This window comes from Salvelinus alpinus, chromosome 30, assembly GCF_045679555.1.
Source record: "Salvelinus alpinus chromosome 30, SLU_Salpinus.1, whole genome shotgun sequence".
Classification (NCBI taxonomy): Eukaryota; Metazoa; Chordata; class Actinopteri; order Salmoniformes; family Salmonidae; genus Salvelinus; species Salvelinus alpinus.
The window spans coordinates 38721061-38746205 of record NC_092115.1 but is presented as its reverse complement, the minus strand read 5'-3'; the positions used below and the strand labels follow the sequence as shown (position 1 = coordinate 38746205).

The window sequence follows — 25145 nt, the reverse complement described above, 5'->3', positions numbered from 1 at the left end:
AATATAACAATTCTCAAGTAAAGTACAGGTACCAGTTACCATGGAAACAAGAGTTTATCAGTGTGTGTGTCATGTTCATGCAGATTTAAAGTGATATTTACATTACAAAATCAGTTGTCTTAGTGTTACCCAGAGAACAGGATGGTCTTAAACGTCTGCTCTTTAATGCACTGACCCAATATCTCCTACAGACAGACACACGCAGAGAGAGAGAGATTTGAGTTTGTGAGATATTGATAATATATTGGGACAGCAATTAGGGATGGGGAGGTACTTGAATATTCAAACCGAGCTTAGTCTAGTATTGGATCAACAGTTGTATGATTTTTTTAATTCTTTAAAAAAACATGTTGAGATGAAGTTGTATAAGCTTTTATTTGAGCTACTGCTGGTTCTTATGTTGCGTTTTACATGAAAAGGCAATTCATCCTACTTTTATAGCGCATTTTAAGCTAGCCCTCCAGTCAGTCCTGACATAGAAGTAGGCCTGTATGCTCCGCACTTCAAATAGCGATTATACGCGCGCACATATTCGTCCCCAGGCTAAATGCGCATTATTGAAGTAGATTGCTAAAGTGAATTTACTAACGCATAATTTAGGGGGAAGAAGAGTCTGCTGCTGACCGAGATAAGCGGGAACCTGACAGAGCTGCCAATATAATTTGACAGACCACTGATATCCATGCAAAACACTCGCCAGATACATGTTATTCAGCCATTGAGGCCAGAAATGTAACGCTGTGACGTAGAAGTCACTCAGAGGTTATTTCGTTTTCAATTTATTGAGCTAGGCTATAGCAAAGATGAGGCAAATTCTATCATGGCGAGAATCAGACTTTATTTATTTGTTAATTTATTTATTTTTGCCAACATCAATCTTTCACAAAATCGTCTCTATGACATTCTTCTTTATTACGACGTGGAAACTCGATTTCAGAACCTTGGACAATTCTGATGTTCACAACCATAACAGCCTTGAACTAAAAGCACTGGACAACCCGTCTTTACCTTTCAATTAACAAAGAAAATATTTAAATATCTTCATCATTTTTCACATATCAACTTGAAATCAGTGAGTAATATTTTTGTTTTGCTTTGGAACGTTATATTGCTCATGTTTATGAATACATAAGACTTATTAATGCCTATGCTTAATACTGTGATGAAGAATCTGTCCCTAATGGAACCCTGTTTCCTATATAAAGCACTGCTTTTGACCAGACCCCTTTTGGCAATGGTCAAAAGCAGTGCACTTTGTAGGGAATAGGTTGCCATTTCAGAGACAGCCAGAGCTGAGCTAGCTAGGCCAACTGAACTGATACCGTGCATTTCATTTAGCTAATATTGAAGCATTTTGTTTTCCACAGGCACTATTGACCATGGGATCCGCAATGTCTCTCTCGCTCCGCGAGAAGGCAGTCCTCTTCAAAGACGGGCCGGACGCTGTGGGTCACTTAGAGGTCCAGACCGGTAAGAGCGCAAAAGACAAGACTCTGAAGCGCTACTCGCCATGGAGGCGGATTGTGAAGAAGAAGGGCTCCAAGAAGGTGCAGGACCACGAGAACACCAACCAAAGCAACATTGCCCATCTGAGTAATGAGAACCTGGAGAAGTCTCAGTCCTTCTCCAACCTGTCCACCCTCAGCCTGGAGAAGTCTCAGTCCTGTGACAAGCTGTCCACCCAGGACCAGAGCACTCCAGACATCTCCAACAGCTCCAACAACGCCGCCTCGTCGGTCGAGAAGTTCCCCTTATCGAACTCAAACACGGCCCCCGACACGCCCCAGATGGTGACCGTCCAGGACCTCGACACGCCCAGGAGACTGGTGATGGTCCACGCTACAACCGGCGAGCTGCTGCGCTGCCTGGGTGAGTTCCTGTGCCGGCGCTGCCACCGGCTCCAGGACATGTCTTCCATGGACCCGGTGCTGTGGCTGCGGGTGGTGGACCGTTATCTGCTGGACAACTGCTATCAGAACCAGAGCTGCATCAATCCGGCCACTGTGGTCTTCCTCTACATGCTGTGCCGCGAGGCGGTTTCCTCCGAGGTGGCCACCTTGCACGAGCTGCATGCCGTGCTGCTCACCTGCTTCTACACGACCTGCTCCTACATGGGCAACGAGATCGCCTACCCCCTGAAACCCTTCCTGGTGGACACCTGCGGGCAGACCTTCTGGATCCGCTGCATGTCCATCACCAAGCTGATGAGTGACAAGATGCTCCAGATGAACACAGACCCTAACTTCTTCTCCCAGGTGTTTGCTGACCTGAAGAACGAGAGCCAGAAGGAGGAGAAGAAGAGCCGCCTGCTCAGCGGTGTGTACAGCTCTCAGTGAGGGACCTAGGGTAGAGGGGCCAGGGGAGGGCGGGTGCCAACTACAGCCTGACATTTCAAAATGGGAGGGAGGAGGATTGGTTGAGGGAGGGGGAAGAGGGTGAGCTTTGATGAGAAAATATGTTTTATAGATTTTAAGGGTTAATATGAGGGTTCATTTGGCTTGAAAGAGAACACAAATCGGTAGCTATGAATGTGTGGAGGACTGAGGCTTTAGCTTACTATCTACAGTAACAGCTGACTGACTGATGTGTGCACTGCCTACCACGGGAGGATTGGAGGCACCTTTGAGTGACTGGGCTAGTGCTCACATCACACTGAGGCTGCAGCCCACCAGCCTACTGTTCTGACTGTGGGAGATGTGCACTTTCTACCACGAGAGGGAAGGAGGCACCCTTGAGTGACTGGACTAGTGCTCAGATCATGGTTGAACAGACAAGCTGCATCCCTGGCGCTTTAGACAGTGAAGTGAACACCAATGTTCCCCCACAGCAAGCACGGGACAGTTCTGGGGGACAGGGGTTTGTTTGAGGACCATTGGTTCTGATGGATTTGAACGAACAGTGTGACTGTTTTGGAATAAAATGCTTTTTATGATTTCTTAAAAACATCACATGTTGTGTCCTTATTATTTTACAAATATATTTTTTCCATGTCCTTTTGAGATCTTGGTGGAGATAATACTTTACGAGTGGTGGGAAAAGAACCCAATTGTCAAACTTGAGTAAAAGTAAAGATACTTAATAGAAAATGACTCAAGCAAATATGAAAGTCACCCAGTAAAATACTACTCGAGTAAAAGTCTAAAGGTATCTGGTTTTAAATGTACTTAAGTATCAAAAGTGAAAGCAAAGGCTATATATCAAATTCCTTATATTATGCAGATGTTCTTGATTTTATTTATTTATGGAAAGCCAGGGGCACAGTCTAACAATATTTTACAAACCAGATCAGAGGCATTAGGGATGAGTTCTCTTAATAAGTGTATGAATTTGACCGTTTTGCTGTCCTGCTGAGCATTCGAAACGTAACGAGCACATATTTTCTTTCTGAATGTTGTCAAGTAAAAGTAAATGTTAAAAAATATAACAATTCTCAAGTAAAGTACAGGTACCAGTTACCATGGAAACAAGAGTTTATCAGTGTGTGTGTCATGTTCATGCAGATTTAAAGTGATATTTACATTACAAAATCAGTTGTCTTAGTGTTACCCAGAGAACAGGATGGTCTTAAACGTCTGCTCTTTAATGCACTGACCCAATATCTCCTACAGACAGACACACGCAGAGAGAGAGAGATTTGAGTTTGTGAGATATTGATAATATATTGGGACAGCAATTAGGGATGGGGAGGTACTTGAATATTCAAACCGAGCTTAGTCTAGTATTGGATCAACAGTTGTATGATTTTTTTAATTCTTTAAAAAAACATGTTGAGATGAAGTTGTATAAGCTTTTATTTGAGCTACTGCTGGTTCTTATGTTGCGTTTTACATGAAAAGGCAATTCATCCTACTTTTATAGCGCATTTTAAGCTAGCCCTCCAGTCAGTCCTGACATAGAAGTAGGCCTGTATGCTCCGCACTTCAAATAGCGATTATACGCGCGCACATATTCGTCCCCAGGCTAAATGCGCATTATTGAAGTAGATTGCTAAAGTGAATTTACTAACGCATAATTTAGGGGGAAGAAGAGTCTGCTGCTGACCGAGATAAGCGGGAACCTGACAGAGCTGCCAATATAATTTGACAGACCACTGATATCCATGCAAAACACTCGCCAGATACATGTTATTCAGCCATTGAGGCCAGAAATGTAACGCTGTGACGTAGAAGTCACTCAGAGGTTATTTCGTTTTCAATTTATTGAGCTAGGCTATAGCAAAGATGAGGCAAATTCTATCATGGCGAGAATCAGACTTTATTTATTTGTTAATTTATTTATTTTTGCCAACATCAATCTTTCACAAAATCGTCTCTATGACATTCTTCTTTATTACGACGTGGAAACTCGATTTCAGAACCTTGGACAATTCTGATGTTCACAACCATAACAGCCTTGAACTAAAAGCACTGGACAACCCGTCTTTACCTTTCAATTAACAAAGAAAATATTTAAATATCTTCATCATTTTTCACATATCAACTTGAAATCAGTGAGTAATATTTTTGTTTTGCTTTGGAACGTTATATTGCTCATGTTTATGAATACATAAGACTTATTAATGCCTATGCTTAATACTGTGATGAAGAATCTGTCCCTAATGGAACCCTGTTTCCTATATAAAGCACTGCTTTTGACCAGACCCCTTTTGGCAATGGTCAAAAGCAGTGCACTTTGTAGGGAATAGGTTGCCATTTCAGAGACAGCCAGAGCTGAGCTAGCTAGGCCAACTGAACTGATACCGTGCATTTCATTTAGCTAATATTGAAGCATTTTGTTTTCCACAGGCACTATTGACCATGGGATCCGCAATGTCTCTCTCGCTCCGCGAGAAGGCAGTCCTCTTCAAAGACGGGCCGGACGCTGTGGGTCACTTAGAGGTCCAGACCGGTAAGAGCGCAAAAGACAAGACTCTGAAGCGCTACTCGCCATGGAGGCGGATTGTGAAGAAGAAGGGCTCCAAGAAGGTGCAGGACCACGAGAACACCAACCAAAGCAACATTGCCCATCTGAGTAATGAGAACCTGGAGAAGTCTCAGTCCTTCTCCAACCTGTCCACCCTCAGCCTGGAGAAGTCTCAGTCCTGTGACAAGCTGTCCACCCAGGACCAGAGCACTCCAGACATCTCCAACAGCTCCAACAACGCCGCCTCGTCGGTCGAGAAGTTCCCCTTATCGAACTCAAACACGGCCCCCGACACGCCCCAGATGGTGACCGTCCAGGACCTCGACACGCCCAGGAGACTGGTGATGGTCCACGCTACAACCGGCGAGCTGCTGCGCTGCCTGGGTGAGTTCCTGTGCCGGCGCTGCCACCGGCTCCAGGACATGTCTTCCATGGACCCGGTGCTGTGGCTGCGGGTGGTGGACCGTTATCTGCTGGACAACTGCTATCAGAACCAGAGCTGCATCAATCCGGCCACTGTGGTCTTCCTCTACATGCTGTGCCGCGAGGCGGTTTCCTCCGAGGTGGCCACCTTGCACGAGCTGCATGCCGTGCTGCTCACCTGCTTCTACACGACCTGCTCCTACATGGGCAACGAGATCGCCTACCCCCTGAAACCCTTCCTGGTGGACACCTGCGGGCAGACCTTCTGGATCCGCTGCATGTCCATCACCAAGCTGATGAGTGACAAGATGCTCCAGATGAACACAGACCCTAACTTCTTCTCCCAGGTGTTTGCTGACCTGAAGAACGAGAGCCAGAAGGAGGAGAAGAAGAGCCGCCTGCTCAGCGGTGTGTACAGCTCTCAGTGAGGGACCTAGGGTAGAGGGGCCAGGGGAGGGCGGGTGCCAACTACAGCCTGACATTTCAAAATGGGAGGGAGGAGGATTGGTTGAGGGAGGGGGAAGAGGGTGAGCTTTGATGAGAAAATATGTTTTATAGATTTTAAGGGTTAATATGAGGGTTCATTTGGCTTGAAAGAGAACACAAATCGGTAGCTATGAATGTGTGGAGGACTGAGGCTTTAGCTTACTATCTACAGTAACAGCTGACTGACTGATGTGTGCACTGCCTACCACGGGAGGATTGGAGGCACCTTTGAGTGACTGGGCTAGTGCTCACATCACACTGAGGCTGCAGCCCACCAGCCTACTGTTCTGACTGTGGGAGATGTGCACTTTCTACCACGAGAGGGAAGGAGGCACCCTTGAGTGACTGGACTAGTGCTCAGATCATGGTTGAACAGACAAGCTGCATCCCTGGCGCTTTAGACAGTGAAGTGAACACCAATGTTCCCCCACAGCAAGCACGGGACAGTTCTGGGGGACAGGGGTTTGTTTGAGGACCATTGGTTCTGATGGATTTGAACGAACAGTGTGACTGTTTTGGAATAAAATGCTTTTTATGATTTCTTAAAAACATCACATGTTGTGTCCTTATTATTTTACAAATATATTTTTTCCATGTCCTTTTGAGATCTTGGTGGAGATAATACTTTACGAGTGGTGGGAAAAGAACCCAATTGTCAAACTTGAGTAAAAGTAAAGATACTTAATAGAAAATGACTTAAGTAAAAGTGAAAGTCACCCAGTAAAATACTACTTGAGTAAAAGTCTAAAGGTATCTGGTTTTAAATGTACTTAAGTATCAAAAGTGAAAGCAAAGGCTATATATCAAATTCCTTATATTATGCAGATGTTCTTGATTTTATTTATTTATGGAAAGCCAGGGGCACAGTCTAACAATATTTTACAAACCAGATCAGAGGCATTAGGGATGAGTTCTCTTAATAAGTGTATGAATTTGACCGTTTTACTGTCCTGCCTGAGCATTCGAAATGTAACGAGCACATATTTTCTTTCTGAATGTTGTCAAGTAAATGTTAAAGTAAAAAAATACATACATTTTCAAGTAAAGTACAGATACCTGTTACCATGGAAACAAGAGTTTATCAGTGTGTGTGTCATGTTCATGCAGATTTAAAGTGATATTTACATTACAAAATCAGTTGTCTTAGTGTTACCCAGAGAACAGGATGGTCTTAAACGTCTGCTCTTTAATGCACTGACCCAATATCTCCTACAGACAGACACAAGCAGAGAGAGAGAGGAGAGAGAGATTTGAGTTTGTGAGATATTGATAATATATTGGGACAGCAATTAGGGATGGGGAGGTACTTGAATATTCAAACCGAGCTTAGTCTAGTATTGGATCAACAGTGGTATGATTTTTTTAATTCTTTAAAAAAACGTTTGAATGAAGTTGTATAAGATTGTATTTGAGCTACTGCTGGTTCTTATGTTGCGTTTTACATGAAAAGGCAATTTAGCCTACTTTTATAGCGCATTTTAAGTTAGCCCTCCAGTCAGTCCAGGCCTGTATGCTCCCCACTTCAAATAGCGATTATAGGCGCGCACATATTCGTCCCCAGGCTAAATGCGCATTATTGGAGAAGATCGCTAAAGTAAAATGACTAACGCAAAAATTAGGGGGAAGAAGAGTCTGCTGGTGAACGAGATAAACGGGAACCTGACAGAGCTGCCAATAAAATTTGACAGACCATTGAGATCCGTGCAAAACACTCGCCAGATACATGTTATTCAGACATTGAGGCCAGACATGTAACGCTGTGACGTAGAAGTCTCTCAGAGGTTATTTCGTTTTCAACTTATTGAGCTAGGCTATAGCAAAGATGAGGCAAATTCTATCATGGGGAACATCAGACTTTATTAATTTGTTTATTTATTTTTGCCAACATCAAACTTAATCTTTCACAAAATCGCCTCTATGACATACTTCTTTATTACGACGTGGAAACTCGATTTCAGAACCTTGGACAATTCTGATGTTCACAACCATAACAGCCTTGAACTAAAAGCACTGGACAACCCGTCTTTACCTTTCAATTAACAGAGAAAATATTGAAATATCTTTATCATTTTTCACATATCAACTTGAAATCAGTGAGTAATATTTTTGTTTTGCTTTGGAACGTTATATTGCTCATGTTTATGAATACATAAGACTTATTAATGCCTATGCTTAATACTGTGATGAAGAATCTGTCCCTAATGAAACCCTGTTTCCTATATAAAGCACTGCTTTTGACCAGACCCCTTTGGGCAATGGTCAAAAGCAGTGCACTTTGTAGGGAATAGGTTGCCATTTCAGAGACAGCCAGAGCTGAGCTAGCTAGGCCAACTGAACTGATACCGTGCATTTCATTTTGCTAATATTGAAGCATTTTGTTTTCCACAGGCACTATTGACCATGGGAACCGCAATGTCTCTCTCGCTCCGCAAGAAGGCAGTCCTCTTCAAAGACGGGCCGGACACTGTGGGTCACTTGATGGAGGTCCAGACCGGTAAGAGCGCAAAAGACAAGACTCTGAAGCGCTACTCGCCATGGAGGCGGATTGTGAAGAAGAAGGCCTCCAAGAAGGTGCAGGACCACGAGAACACCAACCAAAGCAACATTGCCCATCTGAGTAATGAGAACCTGGAGAAGTCTCAGTCCTTCTCCAACCTGTCCACCCTCATCCTGGAGAAGTCTCAGTCCTGTGACAAGCTGTCCACCCAGGACCAGAGCACTCCAGCCATCTCCAACAGCTCCAACAACGCCGCCTCGTCGGTTGAGAAGTTCCCCTTATCCAACTCAAACACGGCCCCCGACACGCCCCAGATGGTGACCGTCCAGGACCTCGACACGCCCAGGAGGCTGGTGATGGTCCACGCTACAACCGGCGAGCTGCTGCGCTGCCTGGGTGAGTTCCTGTGCCGGCGCTGCCACCGGCTCCAGGACATGTCTTCCATGGACCCGGTGCTGTGGCTGCGGGTGGTGGACCGTTATCTGCTGGACAACTGCTATCAGAACCAGAGCTGCATCAATCCGGCAACTGTGGTCTTCCTCTACATGCTGTGCCGCGAGGCGGTTTCCTCCGAGGTGGCCACCTTGCACGAGCTGCATGCCGTGCTGCTCACCTGTTTCTACACGACCTGCTCCTACATGGGCAATAAGATCGCCTACCCCCTGAAACCCTTCCTGGTGGACACCTGCGGGCAGACCTTCTGGATCCGCTGCATGTCCATCACCAAGCTGATGAGTGACAAGATGCTCCAGATGAACACAGACCCTAACTTCTTCTCCCAGGTGTTTGCTACCCTGAAGAACGAGAGCCAGAAGGAGGAGAAGAAGAGCTGCCTGCTCAGCGGTGTGTACAGCTCTCAGTGAGGGACCTAGGGTAGAGGGGCCAGGGGAGGGCGGGTGCCAACTACAGCCTGACATTTCAAAATGGGAGGGAGGAGGATTGGTTGAGGGAGGGGGAAGAGGGTGAGCTTTGATGGGAAAAGATGATTTATAGATTTTAGGGGTTAATATGAGGGTTCATTTGGCTTGAAAGAGAACACAAATCGTTAGCTATGAATGTGTGGAGGACTGAGGCTTTAGCTTACTATCTACAGTAACAGCTGACTGACTGATGTGTGCACTGCCTACCACGGGAGGATTGGAGGCATCTTTGAGTGACTGGGCTAGTGCTCACATCACACTGAGGCTGCAGCCCACCAGCCTACTGTTCTGACTGTGGGAGATGTGCACTTTCTACCACGAGAGGGAAGGAGGCACCCTTGAGTGAGTGGACTAGTGCTCAGATCATGGTTGAACAGACAAGCTGCAACCCTGGCGCTTTAGACAGTAAAGTGAACACCAATGTTCCCCCACAGCAAGCACGGGACAGTTCTGGGGGACAGGGGTTTGTTTGAGGACCATTGGTTCTGATGAATTTGAACGAACAGTGTCACTTTTGGAATAAAATGCTTTATATAATTTCTTAAAAACATCCCATGTTGTGTCCTTATTATTTTACAAATATATATTTTCCATGTCCTTTTGAGATCTTGGTGGAGATAATACTTTACGAGTGGTGGGAAAAGAACCCAATTGTCATACTTGAGTTTTTGAAACGTTTTTTGAGTTTTTCCTAGCCACCGTGCTTCTACACCTGCATTGCTTGCTGTCTGGGGTTTTAGGCTGGGTTTCTGTACAGCACTTTGAGATATCAGCTGATGTAATTAGCTATATAAATACATTTGATTTGATTTGATTAAAAGTACAGATACTCAATAGAAAATGACTCAAGTAAAAGTGAAAGTCACCCAGTAAAATACAACTTGAGTAAAAGTAAAGATACTTAATAGAAAATGACTCAAGTAAAAGTGAAAGTCACCCAGTTAAATATTACTTGAGTAAAAGTCTAAAGGTATCTGGTGTTAAATGTACTTAAGTATCAAAAGTGAAAGCAAAGGCTATATATCAAGTTCCTTATATTATGCAGATGTTCTTGTTTTTATTTATTTACGGAAAGCCAGGGGCAGCCTAACAATATTTTACAAACCAGATCAGAGGCATTAGGGATGAGTTCTCTTAATAAGTGTATGAATTTGACCTTTTTGCTGTCCTGCTGGGCATTCGAAATGTAACGAGCACATCTTTTCTTTCTGAATGTTGTCAAGTAAAAGTAAAAGTAAAAAAATATATAAATTCTCAAGTAAAGTACAGGTACCAGTTACCATGGAAACAAGAGTTTATCAGTGTGTGTGTCATGTTCATGCAGATTTAAAGTGATATTTACATTACAAAATCAGTTGTCTTAGTGTTACCCAGAGAACAGGATGGTCTTAAATGCCTGCTCTTTAATGCACTGACCCAATATCTCCTACAGACAGACACAAGCAGAGAGAGAGAGAGAGTCGAGAGAGAGAGTCATGCTCAACATGAGCTCCTGATATATTTGATTTTTTGGGGGTTTTAGAATGAGATAAACACTCTAATCGAAGAAGAATTCCAGACAAGAAGTGATGAACAACAACTCTATTCATTCAGAATAGAAAAAAAAGTAACTTTGCGCCTCAAGTTAAGAAGTTTTGAATCTAGCTAGCTAGCTACACAACAAAGACCTAGCCAGCAGACTAACAAGCTAGCCATAAGAAACGAGCTAGAACAAACCTAGCAAGGGCAGTTAATACAACTACATCAAACGACCAAACTGAGTGAGAAAAACCAAAAAGGAGCACGGACTAACTGTAAACATATCTTCAGTTTTTAGTGTGAGGATTTTTCACTCTTTTTGCTGTTTTTTGAACTAAAGTAGCGCGAACAGCAGACGAACAAATCGGTTGCCATGGCAACGGGGCAGCAGAACAGCGCAGCAGCAGCGGTAGTAGCAGAGCGCACAGACACCATGTCCCCACTCCCCCTCAGCGCAGAATCCATTCTCTACCCAAAAAAGGCCAAAAATGACACAATGAGGAAAGCTTTCAAACAGAAACTACTAGAGGAGAGGCCAGAAACCCTTTTTGCAGACCTCTACAAAAACGGTGACGTGAGTAATCTCATCTTTCTCACTGACCAGCCAAATGCATGGCGCTCAGCAGTCTGCTCTCACTACCCATGCATAAAGAAAGGGAATCTGTAATGGGTGGAAGCTGAAAATCAAAGAGACAGACGACCCTGACAGCACCATGATAACAATCAACCTCTACAAGACTGGGACTGTCATGGTGCAAGGAAACATTAGGCTGTTTGAAACAGACTTTTAGACCATTAAGGAGAGAGCGGAGAGAGAGAAGAACACCACCAGTGACATACCCTCCCACAAGACAAACTCCACCAGCACCACCCTCACCCCTACCTTCCCCACCCAAAAAGGCACATCCAGCACCTCTCTTCCCACCATAGTGGAGGACACGCCCCAGGAGGAGAGCGACCCCCTCAGTGCAGAGCAGGCTCAGGCCCTCCTCACCACCATGGCTGCCATGAGTGATGAGTTCACCAAACTGGAGGGGGAGGTGGTCCTGCTCAGGGAGAGCGTGAGCAAGCAGCAACCAGATAACCACACCTTAGAGGAGCTCCTAACCAAGGTGAGGACAGAGCAGGACAGCAGCCTTGCAACACAGCTGAAAGAGGTTCAGCAAGAGAGAGACGGACTCAAGAGAGAGCTGGCTGATCTAACAAAGGAGGTGAGAGAGCTCCAAAAAGACAGGCAGAGCAGCAATAAGGAGCTGACCGCACTAAGAGAGGAGCTGCAGGAGAGAAAGAGAGCAGAGGACAGGCTGCAGGAGCAGATAGATCACCACCCTATGACCTGCCCTCACACAGCAGAGGAGCCCAGCTCAACCAGCCAGACTTCCCCAGCCCTGCCTGCTGCACCCCTCCTCCCCAACCCACAGAACAGCCTCCCACTGACAGTGGCACCGACACAGACCAGCCACACCCCAGCTCCAACACCCACCAGCCCCCACTCTGCCCCTCCCCAGTCCAGAAGAAACACTGGCTGACATCGTCCTGTTAATGGACTCAAATGGGAAGTATGTCCAGGAGAATAAACTTTTCCCTAGACACAAAACGAGAAAGGTGTGGTGTCCAACAACGCAAAGTGCCATGGAGCTGCTTGATAAGAACCATCTCGGGTCGCCAAGCCACATAATCATACATACCGGAAGCAACGACCTGCGTGCTCAGCAGGAGAGGGTGGCGACTTCACTACGGGGAGTGATTGAGAAGGCCTCCGCAATCTTCCCCAACTCAAGAATCATAGTGTCAACCCTTCTACAGAGGAGGGACTTCCACCCTGCCACAATCCAAAGAATAAACGCCAGCCTATCCCGGGACTGTGCCCTGCGACCCAATGTACACCTGGCCCACCATCCCACCCTCGATCTGGACTGTCTCTATGACCATGTTCACCTGTACAGGGAGACAGTCCCCATCCTTGCCAAGACTCTCAAGGACGTCGCTTTAAACCGCAGCCCGACCTCTCCACCCAGGAACAGCGGAGCAATCTCCACCCCGCCGAGATCACCGAGACAACATCCCGGACCAGCACCCTGGACCCCCCAGCCACGACCACAGCACCACCAACCTCAATGCCCACCACAGCCAGCGCAGCACAGACCACCCCAGCCCAGCTTCAGAGCCACCCAGATGAGGCCTACCACCCCCCTCCTCCCCACCGCAGACCCACACCTGGAGGAGCCACAGCCCAGCAGGCAGAGCTACGCACAGGCTGTGAGAGGAGCAACTGGCCCAGCCCCCACCAACCAAATGAGTGACATTAAACAAATGCTGAGTCTACTATGCTCACATGTGATGGGCCGAGGGTCATGGTAAGATGAGCACAAGAACTCCACCATTCTCACACTACATCCACCCAAGTGGCATGACACAAATTCTATCTTAAATGATAAACAAATCACATTTGCAAAATAAGAGTTTACTTTAATTGAAAAATCCTATTTTAATGGTTCTTCTTGGATTGTGAGTGTTTGTCTCATTTTGAAAGGTAAAGAAAAGAGAAAAAAAAAGTTATGAAGTCTTTTTACGTTGCATGTTGGAATATACAAGGATTGAAGTCCTCTGCTTTTGGGCTAAAGAGCAGAAACCCAGACTTCCTGAAAGAAATTGATGATGTTGATATTGTAGTACTACAGGAAACATGGTGCAGAGGTGATGTTTCCACTGGCTGTCCACTAGGTTATAGGGAGGTAATCCTACCATCCACTAAATTAAAAGGAATCAAACAGGGCAGAGACTCAGGGGGAATGCTAATATGGTATAAATCTGAACTAATTAATTCAATCGAATTGATCAAAACAGGAGAATTCTTTATCTGGTTAAAAATCAACAAGGAAGCTATCTTGACAAATAAAAACGTCTTCCTCTGTGCCACATACATTCCCCCCTCAGAGTCACCCTACTTCAACGAAGAGAGCTTCTCCATTCTAGAGGGAGAGATTAGTCACTTTCAGGCCCAAGGCAACGTACTGGTCTGTGGAGACCTGAATGCTAGAATAGCAGAAGAACAAGACACTATTAACAGTCATGGGGATAAACAATACCAGGAAGCAATAACCTTTCCCTCCCCACATACCCCCACAGAAACAACTATGACAAAGTGAAAAACAAAAACGGATTACAGCTCCTGAGGCTCTGTCGAACACTGGGTCTGTACATAGTCAATGGCAGGCTGAGAGGAGACTCTTTTGGTAGGTACACCTACAGCTCATCCCTTGGCAGCAGCACTGTAGACTACTTCCTCACCGACCTAAACCCAGAGTCTCTCAGAGCCTTCACAGTCAGCCCACTAACACCTCTCTCAGACCACAGTAAAATCACAGTGTATCTGAGAAGAGCAGAACCCAACCATGAAGCATCATGGCCCAATAAATTACATGGTACTAAACAAGCCTATAGATGGAGTGCAAACAGTACAGACATCTACCAAAAAGCAATTAGTAGCCAAAAAATACAATCTCTCCTGGACAACTTTTTAGCCTTAACATTCTCCTTCAGCAATGAAGGTGTAAATTTGGCCGTTAGGAACATCAACTTTATATTTGACAAATTAGCCTCCTTGGCTAATCTAAAGAAGCATAAGAGCAAACCAAAAATAACAGATAATGAAAAATGGTTTGATAATGATTGCAAAAATCTAAGAAAGTCATTGAGAAATATATCTAATCAAAAACACAGAGAACCAGACAACAAAAATATACGCCTTCAATATGGGGAAACACTGAAGCAATACAAACACACCCTAAGAACAAAAAAGGAACAGCACATTAGAAATCAGCTGGATGGAATTGAGGAATCCATAGAATCAAACCACTTCTGGGAGAATTGGAATAAATTAAACAAACCTCATCATGAGGAGTTGGCTATCCAAAATGGGGATATGTGGAGAAATCACTTTGCAAACCTCTACAGCAATATAACAAAGAGCCCAGAACAAAAAGATATACAAGATAAATTACAAATCCTTGAATTAGCAGTCAAAGACTATCAGAATCCTGTGGATACCCCAATTACAGAAGAAGAATTATTGGGAAAAATATGCAATCTCCAACCCAAAAAGGCCTGTGGTGCTGATGGGATTTTAAATGAAATGATCAAATATACAGACCACAAATTCAAATTGGCTATACTCAAACTCTTCAACATTATCCTCACTGCAGGTATTTTCCCCGATATTTGGAACCAGGGATTGATCACACCAATCTATAAAAATGGAGACAAATTTGACCCAAATAATTACAGAGGAATATGCGTTAACAGCAACTTGGGGAAAATTCTCTGCAGTATTATAAATAGCAGACTACATCATTTCCTTGACGAACACAACGTCCTGAGCAGAAGCCAGATTGGATTTCTAAAAAATTATCGTACAACAGACCACATTTACACCCTCCACACTCTAATTGATAAACAAGTTAACCAAAACAAAGGCAAAATCTACTCGTGTTTTGTAGATTTCAAGAAAGCATTTGATTCAATTTGGCACAAAGGTCTTTTTTATAAACTAATAGAAAGTGGTATTGGAGGGAAAACATATGATTTTATTAAATCAATGTACACTAAAAACAAATGTGCGGTTAAAATTGGCAACAAGCAAACAGACTTCTTCTCTCAGGGGCGGGGAGTGAAACAGGGCTGCCCAATAAGTCCAACATTATTTAACATCTACATTAATGAATTGGCAAAAACATTAGATGAATCGGCAGCACCTGGTATCACCCTACACAACACTGAAATCAAGTGTCTGCTGTACGCAGATGACCTGGTGCTGCTGTCTCCCACTAAAGAGGGGTTACAGCAGCACCTAGATCGCCAAATATAATGATATTCCAAAAAAGGTCGGGAAATAAGGATGACAAATATAAATTCTATTTGGACACAGTTCTATTAGAACACACCAAAAACTACACATATCTAGGACTAAATATCAGCAACACAGGTAGCTTTCACATGGCTGTGAATGAGCTGAGAGACAAAGCAAGAAGAGCATTCTATGCCATTAAAAGGAACATCAAAATTGAAATTCCAATTAGAATCTGGCTCAAAATTTTTCAATCAGTTATAGAACCAATTGCTCTATATGGCAGTGAAGTATGGGGTCCACTCTCTAATAATGAATTTACTAAATGGGACAAACATCCAACTGAAATATTGCATGCAGAGTTTTGCAAGACTGTATTGGAAGTACAAAGAAAAACTCCAAATAACGCATGTAGGGCAGAATTGGGCCAATATCCCCTCCTCATTCGTATAGAAAAAAGAGCCATCAAATTTTACAACCATCTAAAAACAAGTGACCCTAAAACATTCCATCACACAGCTCTACAATGTCAAGAGATGAAACCAGAGAAGAGTCCCCTCAGCCAGCTGGTTCTGAGGCTCAGTTCACCAACCCAAACCAACCCCATAGAGCCTCGGGACAGCCCTCAGAAAATCTGGCCCAACCAAATCATCACAAAACAAAAATAAAAATATATAACCTATTGGAAAGACACCACAAAAAATCAAAGTACACTTCAATGCTATTTGGCTCTAAACAGACAGTACATGGTGGAAGACTATCTGACCACTGTGACTGATAGAAAACTGAGGAAAACATTGACTAGGTACAGACTCAGTGAACACAGTCTGGCTATAGAGACCGGTCGTCACAGACAAACCTGGCTACCCAGAGAGGACAGGCTGTGCTCACTCTGCTCCAGGGGAGAGGTAGAGACAGATGTGCATTTCCTACTACACTGTGACAAATACTCAGACCTAAGAGCATATTTCTTTCCCAAAATTATAACTCAATACAAAGAATTTGAAACTATAAAAGATGAAGAAAAAATCAAATATTTATTGGGTGAAAAGCCAAAATGTGCAGTTTTGGCAGCCAAATATGTGTCCTCCTGCCACAACCTGAGGGACAGCCAGTGAAATATGCAAAGTAATGTTGATAATATTTCCCATTTAGCTTAGTTTTGTTTTGTCTTTCATACCAGGTCATATGTCTTCTCAAGTCATATTGACACTGGTCTACTACCATTGATTTAATGTATTGTTGTTCTGATTAATATTGTTGTTGTTGTTAATGGTAATCCCATGTCCACTACTACTATTATTATTACTGTTGGTCCCACCATTTATTTATATATAAATATATATATATTTTGTATATATATACATATATATTTGATTTTTATCTTTCGATATGTATACTTTGACAATGTAAGTAATAATGAACTTGCCATGTCATTAAAGTCAATTGAATTGAATTGAGAGAGGAGAGAGAGATTTGAGTTTGTGAGATATTGATAATATATTGGGACAGCAATTAGGGATGGGGAGGTACTTGAATATTCAAACTGAGTTTAGTCTAGTATTGGTTCAACTGTTGTATGATTTATTTAATTCTTTAAATAAACGATTGAATGAAGTTGTATAAGCTTTTATTTGAGCTACTGCTGGTTCTTATGTTGCGTTTTACATGAAAAGGCAATTTAGCCTACTTTTATAGCGCATTTTAAGCTAGCCCTCCAGTCAGTCCTGATATAGAAGTAGACCTGTATGCTAACCCCACTTCAAATAGCGATTATAGGCGCGCACCTATTCGTCCCCAGGCTAAATGCGCATTATTGAAGTAGATTGCTAAAGTGAATTTACTAACGCATAATTTAGGGGGAAGAAGAGTCTGCTGCTGACCGAGATAAGCGGGAACCTGACAGAGCTGCCAATATAATTTGACAGACCATTGAGATCCGTGCAAAACACTCGCCAGATACATGTTATTCAGCCATTGAGGCCAGACATGTAACGCTGTGACGTAGAAGTCACTCAGAGGTTATTTCGTTTTCAATTTATTGAGCTAGGCTATAGCAAAGATGAGGCAAATTCTATCATGGCGAGAATCAGACATTATTTATTTGTTGATTTATTTATTTTTGCCAACATCAAACTTAATCTTTCACAAAATCGCCTCCATGACATACTTCTTTATTACGACGTGGAAACTCGATTTCAGAACCTTGGACAATTCTGATGTTCACAACCATAACAGCCTTGAACTCAAAGCACTGGACAACCCGTCTTTACTTTTCAATTAACAAATAAAATATTGAAATATCTTCATCATTTTTCACATATCAACTTGAAATCAGTGAGTAATATTTTTGTTTTGCTTTGGAATGTTATATTGCTCATGTTTATGAATACATAACACTAATGCCTATGCTTAATACTGTGATGAAGAATCTGTCCCAAATGAAACCCTGTTTCCTATATAAAGCACTGCTTTTGACCAGACCCCTTTGGGCAATGGTCAAAAGCAGTGCACTTTGTAGGGAATAGGTTGCCATTTCAGAGACAGTCAGAGCTGAGCTAGCTAGGCCAACTGAACTGATGCCAAGCATTTCATTTTGCTAATATTGAAGCATTTTGTTTTCCACAGGCACTATTGACCATGGGATCCGCAATGTCTATCTCGCTCCGCGAGAAGGCAGTCCTCTTCAAAGATGGGCCGGACACTGTGGGCCACTTGATGGAAGTCCAGACCGGTAAGAGCGCAAAAGACAAGACTCTGAAGCGCTACTCGCCATGGAGGCGGATTGTGAAGAAGAAGGGCTCCAAGAAGGTGCAGGCCCACGAGAACACCAACAGAAACAACATTGCCCATCTGAGTAATGAGAACCTGGAGAAGTCTCAGTCCTTCTCCAACCTGTCCACCGTCTGCCTGGAGAAGTCTCAGTCCTGTGACAAGCTGTCCACCCAGGACCAGAGCACTCCAGCCATCTCCAACAGCTCCAACAACGCCGCCTCGTCGGTCGAGAAGGCCCCCTTATGCAACTCAAACACGGCCCCCGACACACCCCAGATGGTGACCGTCCAGGACCTCGACACGCCCAGGAGGCTAGTGATGGTCCACGCTACAACCGGCGAGCTGCTGCGCTGCCTGGGTGAGTTCCTGTGCCGGCGCTGCCACCGGCTCCAGGACATGTCTTCCATGGACCCGGTGCTGTGGCTGCGGGTGGTGGACCGTTATCTGCTGGACAACTGCTATCAGAACCAGAGCTGCATCAATCCGGCCACTGTGGTCTTCCTCTACATGCTGTGCCGCGAGGCGGTTTCCTCCGAGGTGGCCACCTTGCACGAGATGCATGCCGTGCTGCTCACCTGTTTCTACACGACCTGCTCCTACATGGGCAACGAGATCGCCTACCCCCTGAAACCCTTCCTGGTGGACACCTGCGGGCAGACCTTCTGGATCCGCTGCATGTCCATCACCAAGCTGATGAGTGACAAGATGCTCCAGATGAACACAGACCCTAACTTCTTCTCCCAGGTGTTTGCTGACCTGAAGAACGAGAGCCAGAAGGAGGAGAAGAAGAGCCGCCTGCTCAGCGGTGTGTACAGCTCTCAGTGAGGGACCTAGGGTAGAGGGGCCAGGGGAGGGCGGGTGCCAACTACAGCCTGACATTTCAAAATGGGAGGGAGGAGGATTGGTTGAGGGAGGGGGAAGAGGGTGAGCTTTGATGAGAAAATATGTTTTATAGATTTTAAGGGTTAATATGAGGGTTCATTTGGCTTGAAAGAGAACACAAATCGGTAGCTATGAATGTGTGGAGGACTGAGGCTTTAGCTTACTATCTACAGTAACAGCTGACTGACTGATGTGTGCACTGCCTACCACGGGAGGATTGGAGGCACCTTTGAGTGACTGGGCTAGTGCTCACATCACACTGAGGCTGCAGCCCACCAGCCTACTGTTCTGACTGTGGGAGATGTGCACTTTCTACCACGAGAGGGAAGGAGGCACCCTTGAGTGACTGGACTAGTGCTCAGATCATGGTTGAACAGACAAGCTGCATCCCTGGCGCTTTAGACAGTGAAGTGAACACCAATGTTCCCCCACAGCAAGCACGGGACAGTTCTGGGGGACAGGGGTTTGTTTGAGGACCATTGGTTCTGATGGATTTGAACGAACAGTGTGACTGTTTTGGAATAAAATGCTTTATATTATTTCTTAAAAACATCCCATGTTGTGTCCTTATTATTTTACAAATATATATTTTCCATGTCCTTTTGAGATCTTGGTGGAGATAATACTTTACGAGTGGTGGGAAAAGAACCCAATTGTCAAACTTGAGTAAAAGTAAAGATACTTAATAGAAAATGACTCAAGTAAAATTGAAAGTCACCCAGTAAAATATTACTAGAGTAAAAGTCTAAAGGTATCTGGTTTTAAATGTACTTAAGTATCAAAAATGAAAGCAAAAGCTATATATCAAGTTCCTTATATTATGCAGATGTTCTTGATTTTATTCATTTATGGAAAGCCAGGGGCACAGTCTAACAATATTTTACAAACCAGATCAGAGGCATTAGGGATGAGTTCTCTTAATAAGTGTATGAATTTGACCGTTTTACTGTCCTGCCTGAGCAATTGATGTCGCGATGGTATAAAGGGTCGGGAGACAGGCGCAAGAATGCGTAATAGGGGTTTTCATTTCCCCAAATTACGGCGTGCCGTGTAAATGCACTGGGACGAAGACCAAACAAACACGATCCAAAACACACTGTAGAAACCCAAAACAAAAGAGTTAGGAGTATCTTGAATAAATGACACAAGCTCACAATGATTAACACACGGGACTAGACCTGTAATCATCTGCGCAATCCACAATGGCACGAAAGCCAAAACACACAGCACAGGTACTCACACGCACCAACGGACATTGTAACAATAATCGACAGGACACTGGTAAACCAAGGACACACTTATACAATTATTAATCACTTGGAATAGGGGACAGGTTTGCGTAATGAACGTTCCGGAGGGATCCGTAACGAGCACATATTTTCTTTCGGAACTTAGTCAAGTAAAAGTAAAAATATATATATATATATTCAAGTAAAGTACAGATACTCCAAAGTAGTACTTCAAAGTATTTTTACTTAGTTACTTAACACCGCTGTAGTTTTTCTAATGATTAGTAAATGGATTATAAATGTCTATATTAACATCTAATAAATGATCCAATAATTCATTTGAAAGTTTAGTAAATAACTATATATAGCTTGCTAACGTTTTACAAATGTACAAACAACAATTAGTAAATAGTGAACAAACTGTTTACAAATGATCTATTACTGGATGTTGTTATGAAGCGTGAATCAAACATTTGATTTCAATTGCCCATCCCTAACACCAATGGACAGACAGACATGCTCACACACATTCCTTTACCTGGTCAAAGTTGTCCAGAGCAGCGTGAAGGTTGGCATGCATGCCAGTGGGAGGCTCGTTGGTGATCTTGATGGCATTCTCCAGGATGCCCTGAGTCAGGAGAGGAGAACAAACACTCTTTTCAATTAGGAAAACACACAGTGACTTTATAAATGTGTGTGTGTGTGTGTGTGTGTGTGTGTGTGTGTGTGTGTGCGTGCGTGCGTGCGTGCGTGCGTGCGTGCGTGCGTGCGTGCGTGCGTGCGAGCGTGCGCGTGTGTCTGTGTGTGTGTGTCTGTGTGTGTGTGTGTCTGTGTGTGTGTTTACCTGAGGGATGATGTGCTCCTGTGGTGTAGGGGCAGGCTCAGCACTCATAAACACTCTGTAGTCCTGGTGACTGCCCTCACAGCAGCGTTCCAGAAGCTTCTCCAACGACCCCAGCCAGCGAGCCACCAGGTGGATATTCTGACAGAGATAAATGAATGAATGAATGAATGAATGAATGGATTGATGGATGAACAAATGTGTGCGTGAACAAACTAATACATTGATTAATGAAACAGTGAATGGATGGATTTAATGAACTATATCTTATGCACAGCACAGTATATAGCAAGATAGCCATACCTGTAGGATGACCCAGTGTCCCTCCTTAGCAGCCATCTCCATGGCAACCTCAGCCACAGCCTCCTGGCCCTGACCCAAAGACACATTGTGGAGCTTCCCCAGGTCTATGGTGAATCCTAACTTCCTGCCTGTTACCATGGGAACAAGAGTTTCTCAGTGTGTGTGTGTGTGTGTGTCATGTTCATTCAGATTTACAGTGATATTTACATTACAAAATCAGTTGTCTTAGTGTTACCCAGTGACTCCACGTCTTTGAGAGGGTCCACTCCGGGAGACAGGATGAAGAAGACAGGCGAGGCAGGTCCACTCTCTCTGAAGGACTTAGCAAACTCGGTCTTCCTCCGCTCTGTATACTTCACCCCCAACTTCTCCTCCACAAAGTTCCTGCACACAGAAAGAGAGAGGGAGATAGAGAGAGAGGGAGTGAGAGGGGGGGTATGGGGAGGGAGAATGATCGTCATTATAATTTGCCAGAGACATATGAAAGATGGGGATGGAGGGAGAGAAGAGGAGAGGTAGAGAAGAGGAGAGGGAGCGGAGAGGGAGATGGAGAGAAAGCGACAGTAAGGAGCAAAAAGGACAGGAGGCCAGCTAAGGTACATTATATGTCCCTCAACTATCCAATGTGTGTTGGGAGGTGGTGGGTATTGTTGGCGTGTGGTCACCTGACAGCGTAAGTCATCCTATCAGGTCTCAGGGCTCTCATCATAATGAGTTTCTGTAGGGAACTTTTTGCTTTCCACTCCTGAGGAAACTTCTCTTTCTCCGGACACTCGGACTCTACCACCTTTTTCCAGCGTTTAGGGGAGCCCTCGATGTCCCGGTCCAAGCCACGAAACTCATCAGTGAAACTCATTGTCTAGAGGAGAAGAGGGGAAATACATGTTTGTAAGTGTGTGTGTGTGTGTGTGTGTGTGTGTGTGTGTGTGTGTGTGTGTGTGTGTGTGTGTGTGTGTGTGTGTGTGTGTGTGTGTGTGTGTGTGTGTGTGTGTGTTTGTGTTTGATACTGTGTGTGTGTGTGTGTGTGTTTGTGTTTGAGTGTGTGTGTTTGTGTTTGATACTGTGTGTGTGTGTACCTTGATGGCGCTCCAGGCCTGGTTGGAGAGGAAGTCTACAGGACAGATGTAGATGTGGTCGATGTTGAAGCGGAGCAGGAAGTCTAGTTCTCGTACGTCTATCTCCTTACTCATCAGTAACAACTGGGGAACAGGGAACACACTATTAGAACTAAGAAAACACACACAACCCCCCCCACACACACAGACACACCTGGAAGGCGAGCTGAGCGGTGAAGGTGAGTTTGTCTCTCTCAAACAGGCCTCTGCTGATGTAGTTGAAGGTGGAGTAGGTGATGCCGTCTATTAGAGTGTTGACTCTGCCCCTCACGTCCTCACACACCTCTGCCTGCTCCACCGCCTTGTGGAACACCACGTTGAACGCCTACAGGGAGGGAGACAGTGAAAGACAAAAGCCTGGATAAGCTAGAACGCTGTAATCCAGTTGTTAACTGGTCTGTACTGGTCCATTTGGACAGGTACCTGTAGTAATAAAGGTTCAATGAAATAACAACGTGCTGCTGGTAACCTTGAGGCTGAACTGGTACATGGGGTTGATCTTGTTGAGGTCGTTCATGATGAAGTAGAGCAGAGAGGATCTGACTGCTACGGGGCGGTAGTGTTCTCGCGCCTCGTTGATCTTCACCTCGTTCACCTTCGCCTCCAGAACCTACGTCCCAACACAGCATATTAGCAATCAGGACCAAGAGACATAGCACAGTTTGGCTATTTAGTCGGTCTAAGTTCTCTTTCTTTATCCTTAACCTCTGTCTCTGTCTCACCTTCATCTCGATCTCTGCGGCCGTGTGCTTGGTGGTCTCGAGTTTCTCCACCAGGACGTTGTCTCCTAGGAAGTTGCTCTCAGCAGCAGAGAGACGGCCCAGTAGCTCGTCCTCCAACAGCTTCAGCTCTATCTTGAACAGGTTCTGCTGCTTGGTCAGGTCACTCTGCGACCGCGACACAACCGTTATACAACCACGACACAACCGTTATACAACCGTTATACAACCGTTATACAACCGTTATACAACCACAACACAACCGCAACATAACAAACAAACTTTACTCAAATAAATCATTTCGCAACATGTGGGTGGCCCCGGGAATCAAACCCACGACCCTGGTGTTACAAGCACCCTACCTTACTACCGACTGAGCCATACAGGACCACGACTATGCGGAAACCGACCACAACCAGACTTCCAGACTTGTGACCATATGAGGTCACGAAGGAAGAGGCTGAGAGAGCCAGAAAGGACAGGGGACATAGCCATCTATCCCACCTTGAGGTGCTCGAGGTCGGGCCTCTCCAGATTGACCACCTGGGCCAGCAGCTGGTCCTCCAGGCCGTCTCTTGTAACAGTGAAGTTGATGAGGGTGGTCTGGGCCTGGATCTCAGGCTTATAGTGGGGGTTAGCCAGCTTAGTGTGGAGGATCAGTCTGAACGCTGGGTGGAAGAAACACTCTTTATCCCCCACCTTTATACAACTGGGAGAGAGAGAGAGGGCGAGAGGGAGAGAGGAGGAGTGTGCATTACCCGCCCTTTTTGATGATGATGTGGTGTGTGTGTGTGTGTGTATATGTTACCTGCCCTTCTTGATAGTGTGTCGTCCCAGTAGAGGGTCTATGACAGGGTCGATGGACTCCTCCAGATTCTCGATGAGGACAGTGTCTCCTGTCACAACAGCCTGCTCTATCACATCCACATACCTGGGGAAATGGGCTTTAGGTAGAACACATCGAACATACCTGAAGAGAGAGCAAGCTTAACAGATACATCTATTTGGGAGATCCATTCAGGAGAGGGGAGAGTAGGATGGAGGGACGACACAGAGGAGAGGAGAGCGATCTCACCCTTTCTCTCCCAGGCTGACCACCTTGAGGCTGTTGCCATAACGAATCTTGATCCACTTGATGCCCTGCAGTTGGGGGTCAATAAGCAGTGGCCACCGTTCACCTGGGAGCACACAAAGGAGGAACATGTTGCAATTGCAATACGTTTACAGATGTAGGATCTTAATTTGAGCCAGTTTGCTAAAGCATAATCCTGCGGCAACAGGAAATGTGAGTTACTATAATTAATGGACATTTCTGTAAGTGAGAATCAAGACTGAAATGTCTAAGTACAAATTATAAACTTCAGAAGCCCTGTTAAACCTCAAATGGCAGGAATGTTCTCCTGCAACAGTGTGATCATATTAAGATCTTACATCTGTAGCATGGACATAAAGGTGTAGAAAGTATAAAACATTCTCTACGCTCACAGTTGGTGAGGATGGTGGCGTTCTGAGTGGACATCTTGTCTCCCGGCAACCCCTCGTTGTTCCACTGAGCCACGGTAGCATCATCAGTCAGCATACACACTGGATCTAACCCCTCTGTCATGGGGATGGGGATCTGAGAGAGGGAGGAGACGAGAGGAGGAGAGGTGTGTGAGCATACACACTGGATCTAACCCCTCTGTCATG

At 44.7% G+C, this 25145-nt stretch overlaps 5 protein-coding genes across 5 annotated transcripts in view; 4 read left to right on the top strand and 1 right to left on the bottom strand.

Moving 5' to 3' along the window:
- LOC139559649 (dynein axonemal heavy chain 11-like) overlaps window positions 1-25145 on the bottom strand; it is a 34432-nt gene that overhangs the window by 9057 nt on the left and 230 nt on the right. Inside the window, exons 2-14 of the mRNA XM_071375829.1 lie at window positions 24942-25074; window positions 24532-24634; window positions 24265-24387; window positions 23961-24165; window positions 23460-23624; window positions 23207-23347; window positions 22892-23062; window positions 22699-22821; window positions 22288-22481; window positions 21858-22006; window positions 21623-21750; window positions 21323-21460; window positions 21017-21106 (exon numbers count right to left, since the gene is read on the bottom strand). Of these exons, the coding sequence (XP_071231930.1) occupies window positions 21017-21106; window positions 21323-21460; window positions 21623-21750; window positions 21858-22006; window positions 22288-22481; window positions 22699-22821; window positions 22892-23062; window positions 23207-23347; window positions 23460-23624; window positions 23961-24165; window positions 24265-24387; window positions 24532-24634; window positions 24942-25074 (1863 nt within the window). The remainder of the gene's footprint in view (window positions 1-21016; window positions 21107-21322; window positions 21461-21622; window positions 21751-21857; window positions 22007-22287; window positions 22482-22698; window positions 22822-22891; window positions 23063-23206; window positions 23348-23459; window positions 23625-23960; window positions 24166-24264; window positions 24388-24531; window positions 24635-24941; window positions 25075-25145) is intronic.
- On the top strand, window positions 705-2942 carry LOC139560070 (cyclin-dependent kinase 5 activator 1-like). The gene is made up of 2 exons (XM_071376561.1): window positions 705-1072; window positions 1368-2942. Exon 2 carries the CDS (start codon window positions 1380-1382, stop codon window positions 2334-2336), a length of 957 nt encoding a protein of 318 aa, XP_071232662.1. The 5' UTR covers window positions 705-1072; window positions 1368-1379; the 3' UTR covers window positions 2337-2942.
- LOC139559961 (cyclin-dependent kinase 5 activator 1-like) lies at window positions 3798-6359 on the top strand. Its single transcript, XM_071376445.1, has 2 exons — window positions 3798-4489; window positions 4785-6359. The coding sequence occupies exon 2, from the start codon at window positions 4797-4799 to the stop codon at window positions 5751-5753; it is 957 nt and encodes a 318-aa protein (XP_071232546.1). The 5' UTR covers window positions 3798-4489; window positions 4785-4796; the 3' UTR covers window positions 5754-6359.
- Window positions 7611-9209, top strand: LOC139559960 (cyclin-dependent kinase 5 activator 1-like). Its single transcript, XM_071376444.1, has 2 exons — window positions 7611-7904; window positions 8200-9209. The coding sequence occupies exon 2, from the start codon at window positions 8212-8214 to the stop codon at window positions 9169-9171; it is 960 nt and encodes a 319-aa protein (XP_071232545.1). The 5' UTR covers window positions 7611-7904; window positions 8200-8211; the 3' UTR covers window positions 9172-9209.
- LOC139559650 (cyclin-dependent kinase 5 activator 1-like) lies at window positions 18005-19801 on the top strand. The gene has a single exon (XM_071375830.1). It carries the CDS (start codon window positions 18233-18235, stop codon window positions 19190-19192), a length of 960 nt encoding a protein of 319 aa, XP_071231931.1. The 5' UTR covers window positions 18005-18232; the 3' UTR covers window positions 19193-19801.

Bases quoted from the DNA above. Each gene is read 5' to 3' on its own strand.
- LOC139559961 (XM_071376445.1), top strand. From the start codon at position 4,797: ATGGGATCCGCAATGTCTCTCTCGCTCCGCGAGAAGGCAGTCCTCTTC.
- LOC139559650 (XM_071375830.1), top strand. From the start codon at position 18,233: ATGGGATCCGCAATGTCTATCTCGCTCCGCGAGAAGGCAGTCCTCTTC.
- LOC139559960 (XM_071376444.1), top strand. From the start codon at position 8,212: ATGGGAACCGCAATGTCTCTCTCGCTCCGCAAGAAGGCAGTCCTCTTC.
- LOC139560070 (XM_071376561.1), top strand. From the start codon at position 1,380: ATGGGATCCGCAATGTCTCTCTCGCTCCGCGAGAAGGCAGTCCTCTTC.